At 44.9% G+C, this 8,119-nt stretch overlaps 1 protein-coding gene and 1 non-coding gene across 2 annotated transcripts; both read left to right on the forward strand.

Annotated features, from left to right (window-relative positions):
• The first annotated feature begins 1,056 nt into the window (after positions 1 to 1,056).
• On the forward strand, positions 1,057 to 6,388 carry LOC115206234 (coagulation factor X). The gene is made up of 9 exons (XM_029772965.1): positions 1,057 to 1,235; positions 2,076 to 2,258; positions 3,651 to 3,820; positions 4,078 to 4,102; positions 4,292 to 4,405; positions 4,686 to 4,820; positions 5,099 to 5,214; positions 5,435 to 5,552; positions 5,758 to 6,388. The coding sequence occupies exons 2-9, from the start codon at positions 2,168 to 2,170 to the stop codon at positions 6,291 to 6,293; spliced, it is 1,305 nt and encodes a 434-aa protein (XP_029628825.1). The 5' UTR covers positions 1,057 to 1,235; positions 2,076 to 2,167; the 3' UTR covers positions 6,294 to 6,388.
• Positions 6,383 to 6,455, forward strand: trnat-ugu (transfer RNA threonine (anticodon UGU)). Its single transcript has one exon. It is a non-coding gene; the product is annotated as a tRNA-Thr (tRNA).
• Positions 6,456 to 8,119: the final 1,664 nt, after the last annotated feature.

Raw genomic sequence — 8,119 nt, forward strand, 5'->3', positions numbered from 1 at the left:
AAGTCCTCAACTGGCAGGTTCATTAAATAGTACCCACAAAACACCAGTCTCAACGTCAACAGTGAGGCCTACATATTTTGTATTTATTTCACCTTTATTTAACCAGGTAGGCAAGTTGAGAACAAGTTCTCATGTACAATCGCGACCTGGCCAAGATAAAGCAAAGTAGTTAGACACACGAAGTTACACATGGAGTTAAACAAACATACAGTCAATAATACAGTAGAAAAATAAGTCTATATACAATGTGAGCAAATGAGGTGAGATAAGGGAGGTAAAGGCAAAAAAAGGCCATGGTGGCAAAGTAAATACAATATAGCAAGTAAAACACTGGAATGGTAGATTTGTAGTGGAAGAAAGTGCAAAGTAGAAATAGAAATAATGGGGTGAAAAGGAGCAAAATAAATAAATACAGTAGGGGAAGGGGTAGTTGTTTGGGCTAAATTATAGATGGGCTATGTACAGGTGCAGTGATCTGTGAGCTGCTCTGACAGCTGGTGCTTAAAGCTAGTAGAACCATAGAACCATAGGATAATATTAACGATGTGTATAAACACTGGATGACTGACAGGGAGCACTGTTTTGAAGCCACTACGAAGCCATTTTAGTATTTCTCCTCCAGGGTAAAATTTGTATTTGTTCTCCAGTGTAAAAAAAAAGATTTTGGAAGCTATAGAAATGCATTTATTAACGTTTACATTCATTTTTGCCATGCATATTCTACTACAGACACCTTAATGCATACTTTTAAATTATATTACGTGAACTAAAGATACAAATAAAGTATTTGTTTTAGTACTAATGTTACTGTCCCAACTACAAAAAAAATACTAATGCATGTAATTTTGTCCTTGAAGCATTGGAGAACTGCTCCTTCTCAGGAGTACCAATATGGCGGCGGCTTCAAACCTCTCAATGGCCAGTACATACAGTAACATCAACAGTAGAACGGGTTACAGTAGGACGGACCAATACAGTATAGTAGCCTACATACAGTATTTGTATTAATGGCTTTGAATAATGTATAATGTAAAGACCGCCCTCACGTGGTTGATTAAACACGTCGCAGTGGCCTGAAAAAGCAACATTGGAGTGTGATGCTGTCAACCTCTATTGCGATCTCAGAGCCGAGGATCCACACGGTGAACTGCGTGTCGGAACCAGAGAGAGAACCAACCGAACAGGCTTCTGTCATCCTTCTCATTCCGTCCAAGCCCCGGTTGAAGTCCGACGCGGTAGGTTACCGTGCATTTTACCGTTCTAATCATCATGCGTTTTGCCGCGCCCTGAATAGCCTCCATCTCTCCCATAATGGGATACGCGTTGCGATTTTGGTAGCATAATATAGCGTGGATGCATGATAGGCCTCTATATTTTCAAGTGTCGTTTAAGATCCATACATTCGTATGTTTTTAGCAGTTTGTGGTAGCCCAAGCTTTTACAGCATCATGTCAGATTAGTCTGGTCGTGTCATATGTTGTTTTATAGCCGACAGCAGCATCATTCACAACATGAACCAGTTCATATTCATATTGGACTAAATAGAAACACACAGGCCTGTTTTGTTTTGTTTGTTCTGTTACAGCCAATCTATTAAACTAACTATTTGATTAGGCTTAATACCAATGAATGTAGTTTGTTTTGGGTGTTTGATTTTATCCCTCTTTGTTGTTTATGATTGGAAATGGATGAGACAATAATAAACGGGGTGTAATACCACACGATGGCAGCATTGTAACCAAGTCCGGGGTTCTTCAGAAAATGCATTGTCACTTCTGATGGGATCATTTCATGTCTTAACTATTAAACAAGCAGGTTGTTGATTTTTAGGTATTTTTACATAGAGAGAGAGGAAGCTGCAAGACTGAAGTTTAAGATTTTAATGATGATCCAAAGATCCAAAAGCTTTTAAACAACACTCACAACAATTAGTCTTCATCCTCTTGTTTTGTAGGTTACTGTGATCCTGCACATAAAATGACCCTCTGAAGCTCATCCTGACAGAAAGTTATGTCATCTGTGATGTCTATGTCAAAATGTGGGAATCTCTGAACTCTGGTCCTTGTTGTTTTTAGGTGTGAACTTTGAACTCTGCTGAGGTGAGCTGACAGGATTAGACAGACAAACAGCCAGACAGACTCAGACAGACTGTCCTCTAGCTGCCACCATGGGCTCCCTAGCCACCACTGCCACCCTGCTTTCCTTACTGCTACTGGGAGCTGTGACGGCCAGACTAGACACTAAAAACACCAAGACAGGTAATGGACCAGGGACACGATGCTGCTGGCTGATGGCCCTGAGCAACACATTTGACATTTTAGTCATTTAGTAGATGCTCTTATCCAGAGCGACTTACAGGAGTAATTACAGTAGGGTTATTTACCTTGCTGTAGGGCACTTCGATAGATTTTTCACCTAGTTGGCTCGGGGATTCAAACCAGCGACCTTTAGGTTTCTGGCCCAACGCACTTAACCGTTAGGCTTCCTGCCACCCCCAACAAAAGTGCACAGAGGGACTTTCCTCGGATGGTTATTGTCCCTGGATGGCCAATCCAGTCAGTAATGAAAACTGATTATTTAGAGGGCTCACTGGGTTTCAAAGCACTTAACATTGAAAGGAGGAACTCACATCCACTAGACAGGACACCAGGACAGGGAAGGGGCCTGTTTATCCACTAGACAGGACACCAGGACAGGGAAGGGACCGGTTTATCCACTAGACAGGACACCAGGACAGGGAAGGGGCCTGTTTATCCACTAGACAGGACACCAGGACAGGGAAGGGGCCGGTTTATCCAGTAGACAGGACACCAGGACAGGGAAGGGGCCTGTTTATTCAGTAGACAGGACACCAAGACAGGGACGTGGCCTGTTTAGCCACTAGACAGGACACCAAGACAGGGAAGAGGTCTGTTTATCCACTAGACAGGACACCAGAAAAGGGAAGGGGCCTGTTTATCCAGTAGACAGGACACCAAGACAGGGAAGGGGCCTGTTTATCCAGTAGACAGGACACCAAGACAGGGAAGGGGTCTGTTTATCCACTAGACAGGACACCAAAACAGGGAAGTGGCCTGTTTATCCACTAGCCAGGACACCAAGACATGGAAGGGGTCTGTTTATCCACTAGACAGGACACCAGAAAAGGGAAGGGGCCTGTTTATCCACTAGATAGGACACCAAGACAGGGGAGTGGCCTGTTTATCCACTAGATAGGGCACCAAGACAGGGAAGTGGCCTGTTTATCCAGTAGACAGGACACCAGGACATGGGAAGGGGCAGGATGACATTAGACAAGGAAAGTTTGTCATGGAGACATTAGGCTACATTCTTAATGGAATCTGAGACCCTTTTTTGGGAGTGGGGATCCGTAGAGTCAAAGGTACTGTGTGAAGAGTGTTTAGGTCTATTGGTGTAGTTCTGTGCTTTTTTGGCACTGGGTTTAGGCCTTAGTTAATTAGTAACAAAGATTGTTACTATTGTACTCTACTACATAGATTTGACAGATTTAGGCCGAGAATCTGTATTAAACTATTTTCAAATGTGTGACCTAACTATTTAAGTGGAATCAGGTTATATGAAAACTAGACTATCCGTTGAGATAAAGTTATTTTTGTGAATGAGTATCATTCCTATCCCCCCTCCCCCAGTGTTCCTGGACAAGCAGGAGGCCAGTGAAGTGATCACCCTGTCCCGCCAGAAGAGGGCCAGCGTGGGCAACGAGGAGAGCCTGCTCCCTGCCAACCTGGAGAGGGAGTGTCTGGAGGAGGTCTGCAACTACGAGGAGGCCAGGGAGATCTTCCAGGACTCCTACCGCACGGTGGGCCAATGCTCCCTCTTCCCACTGAGCAGATTTCTTTCCTCACACCTCCCTCTATTAGACTCCCTTCTTTCCTCACCTCCTTCAGCTCATCCTTCCTTTTCTCACCTCAGACGTCCTCTTTAACAACCTCCAAACCTTCCTCCTTTCCTTGCTTCTCTCCACTCCTCTCCTTTTTTTAATCTCTCTCCTAGCTTCTGATGATTCTGTAGACATTTTGAATCAAACTGACAGTGGACTTTGTTTTGATCTTTCAGGATATCTTCTGGTCAGTCTACATAGGTAAGTGTAATGATTTTGACTGACATTCTCTTCAAACATATCAAGAGTACTTAGTCTTTTAGGTTAACACTCAGTTGAAATCCATGTGATTTGGTGTGACAGTTAAAATCGCTTCACCCAAGAACACGTGTGTTGCATTAGTGACTGTACCATTTGACTGGCTGTGCTGTTAACCCTGTGTGCGTACAGATGGGGACCAGTGTGCAGAGAAGCCGTGTAAGAACGGAGCCATGTGCTCAGACAGCGTGGGGGGATACGACTGTGTCTGCAAGTCAGGCTTCTTTGGAGTCCACTGCGAGACAGGTGAGAGACGTGAAGGACCCAACACCGAGTTGGTGGGGAACTCACGTTGTAAAAAAAAACGTCAACAGTAAAGAAGCCTACATGTTTTTTTTTATTAAGTTTCAAAATAACAAATTCAACATCCGTAATTATTTGAAATCTTTCTATGGATCCACTAACTGTGCTGTCGAAATTTGAAATATGCCTAATCGTAATCCTCTCATCTCTCCCTCCTGTCTCTCCCCCTCTCCTCCTTTCTCTCTCCCCCTCTCTGTCTCTCTCTCTCTGTGTGTGATTGTAGATCAGACAGTGTGTATGTTGGATAAGACCAAGGGCTGCAGTCAGTTCTGTAAGCCAGGATACCAGTCCTATGAGTGTTCCTGTGCCCGTGGCTGGAAACTAGAGGAGAAGGAGAGGGTGAAGTGTATTCCTGCAGGTCAGTGACCAGATATTACTATGCTATACTATACTATACTGTACTATACTATACTATCCTATATGTTAAGCGATTCTGTACTGTACTATGCTATTCTAGCCTCATACGCACCATCCTGATCTCGCTAGCGGATAGTGAAACAGAATGTAAGCTTGCGAGATCAGGATGGTTCGTACGAGGTTAATGCTATGCTATACTAGATACTAAACGGTACTATACTATACGGTACTGTACTAAACTATACTCAGTAATTCTCTCTCCCTCCATCCCTCTCTCAGTGACATTCCCCTGTGGGAAGGTGAACAGCCTAAGCCAGTGGACAAAGAGACAGTCAACCAACATCGCCAGCAACTTTGAGGGACTAGCCTGCAACTCTGGAGAGTGTCCCTGGCAGGTAGGAAAACACACACCACTATGAGGTACACACAATTCAAACTAGGTACACACTGTCCACTGACAGGCACTATTATGCTCTCAGATTCATTTTTCTCATGAAGTCAACCCCTCACTATCAAAGCTACAGCACATTAACCCAATATTCCCATAGTTGTGATAATGTAATTTGCTGTGTCACCTCTGCTGTATATTGTAACTGTTGTGTTGTCATTGTGCAGGCCATTCTGAAGAGTACAGAGTCTGTAGGGTTCTGTAGTGGTGTCATTCTGAAGGAGAACCTGGTTCTAACTACAGCCCAGTGTGCCCAGAAATACGTCAACTTCCAGGTGGCTGTCGGTGAGTGCTCATCATGGGGCATCATGTCCAGTCTACGGGCTCAGGCTCCACTGGTGGTGTGTGTGTGTGTGTGTGTGTGTGTGTGTGTGTGTGTGTGTACATGCGTGCATTCATTCCTGCGTGTGTGTACGAGGGTATGTTTTTGATTTGCTTTACAGTATGTGTTCCTTCATTGATTTTGAGTACTTCGTCCCTCCCCTCTCAGGCAAGCGCCAAACCGCATCTGAAGATGGCGAACAGACGCTCTATGTCCAAGTCGTCCACGTCCACCCCCGCTACGTACCCGGTCGCCCTGACAACGACCTGGCCGTCCTCGAGCTCCGCGAGCGCATCGTCTATAAGAAACACGTGGTCGCTGCCTGCCTGCCCGAACGCGACTTTGCAGAGGTCGTCCTGATGACTGGCGAGTATCCGGCCGTGGTCACCGGCTGGAAGGACCCTGTGGACGCCACGGAGGTCCAGGGCCCGCTCACTCTCAACCACCTGGCGTATGAGCGTCTGCCCCAGTGTGTGGAGAGGCACCCAGGGTTGGTCACCAACAAGATGGGCTGTACGACGGTGAGACCCAAGGGTGACTGCATCCTGGGGCCGGGGAGTCCCATCCTATCTCTCCACAGGGAGGTGTTCTATCTGACCGGGGTAATCTCCAGACCAGCAGGGGCAGACTGTAGTCAGGGTTACATCTACCAGAAGGTGTCCCGTTTCCTGCTCTGGCTGCAGCCCCTCATGGACTCACGCTAAGGGGGCTCTGAATCCCAAATCAACCCCTAGCCCCCCCCCCCATGCAGTAGGGTAGATCTGAGAGGATTGGAAAGATGTCCTTTAAGCTATTCCCTGTAGCTCAGTTGGTAGAGCATGGTGTTTGTAACGCCAGGGTTGTGGGTTCGATTCCCACGGGGGGCCAGCACAGAAGAGAAAAATAAAAAATAGTTTTAAAAAAAATGTATGAAATTGTATGAAATGTATGCATTCACTACTGTAAGTCGCTCTGGATAAGAGTGTCTGCTAAATGACTAAAATGTCTATATGGCGCCAATTCCCGTCTGGCCTATCAGAAGGCCAGATGGAGCTACCACCATATTGCTTATACCGGTCCAATCCTCTCAGATCTATGTAAGTGCTTTGTGGCTAGGGACTAGGGGTTTGGGATTCAGGGGTAGTGATCAGGGGGAGGGTACAGGGAAGAGAGGGAGAGGTTGAGGGGGTTAGGAGAATAATTGTGAGGGTTGATGGTATTGGACAAAGGCTTAAATGGATAGGAATTAGGGAAGACAAGACAGGGAGAACGGAGGTGACACTGTCAAGGAAATAAATAAATGGAGGATATTGTAATATTGGATAGAGGTGGAAAGGGATAGGGGTCATGTGGGAGGAGAAGAGGAGGGAGGGAAGAAAGCTGAACAGGGAGCATGATGAAGGAGGGAAATCACAACGTAAAGGGAGGGCCAGAGAAAAAGGGGGAAATTGAGATGCATTCTGTTTGTGTAACATACCATACTCTTATCTTAGGTCTTTTTTCATTGGAAGGGTCTGGTTGTCCATATGGCTGATGTCTTTTGCTTAAATTATCCCTTGTTGTTTAATAAAAAATAAATATTCCTATAAGTTGAATTCCACCTATCGTATAGTATATGAGTTAGGGGTACTTGAGAAGACTCATGAGACCATAGGCTTACTGGTAAAATGTACATGCGGGGGTATTTCAGGGGTTCTCTAGGCAAAGCAAAATTCTGTTGATGGTACAGTTAGCGAAAAAGGTTGGGAACCACTGCCCTAATGAACACAACCCACATCTGTGTAGTTCTTTATTTATCCCACAAGGTGGCGGTATTTTCATTAAAATACTATTGTATCATGCCCTACCAAATATAGTACCTGGCTGACTGCAGATAGACTAGGGGAACGTTAAATAATGCAGCATGTGTGTTCTGTTGCTCTTGTCTTACTCTTAACTGAGGTTCTTTTTTTGGGAGAGAAGGGTTGGTAATTGCACTGTATACCTTTTAATGTTAATCACTTTACTAAGAATGTATTAATAAAAGTTAACCCTGGTGTCAGTTTAATTCATTACTGAGGAATATGGGTCAATTGAAGAGAAGGAAGAACAAAAGAGAGGGAAGACCACACGTATACAGGTATACTCTCAAGTCTGTTCTGCAGCGCATTAAGGAACATCTGCGTCAAAGTAAATGTGTCACAATGACGACGAGTAAAGCCGTCTATAACTTTGTAATGTCGTCAACTGTAGCCTACTTTGATCTCCAGCACCTTCTCAAAGCTCTTAAACGGATCAGAACCACTGCTTTTCCTGGTGGTGTAAATGACTTTCACTAGCATGCCGAGAGCAATCTAGCAAGAAGCAGGAGACTCGCACAGACAGATTTGGTGATCTTATCTGTAATAGCTGGCATTTGAGTCTAGAATGATCACTTCTACTCCCACTGCTACAGATGCTACATCAATGCTACATTTCACTATTGTGTCCAATATCAAGCTACCATCACAGCCACATTCGCCCTAGCGTTGTTTGGCAACATTTTCCCACAATCCATTGCAAAGACACTACT

This window comes from Salmo trutta, chromosome 1, assembly GCF_901001165.1.
Source record: "Salmo trutta chromosome 1, fSalTru1.1, whole genome shotgun sequence".
Lineage (NCBI taxonomy): Eukaryota > Metazoa > Chordata > Actinopteri > Salmoniformes > Salmonidae > Salmo > Salmo trutta.

What these genes read in the sequence shown, in the direction of transcription:
- LOC115206234 (XM_029772965.1), top strand. Translation starts at nt 2,168, where the DNA reads ATGGGCTCCCTAGCCACCACTGCCACCCTGCTTTCCTTACTGCTACTG. An exon ending in CTTCTGGTCAGTCTACATAG is followed by an intron (nt 4,103 to 4,291) that starts GTAAGTGTAATG and finishes GTGTGCGTACAG; the next exon opens with ATGGGGACCAGTGTGCAGAG. An exon ending in TGGAGTCCACTGCGAGACAG is followed by an intron (nt 4,406 to 4,685) that starts GTGAGAGACGTG and finishes GTGTGATTGTAG; the next exon opens with ATCAGACAGTGTGTATGTTG.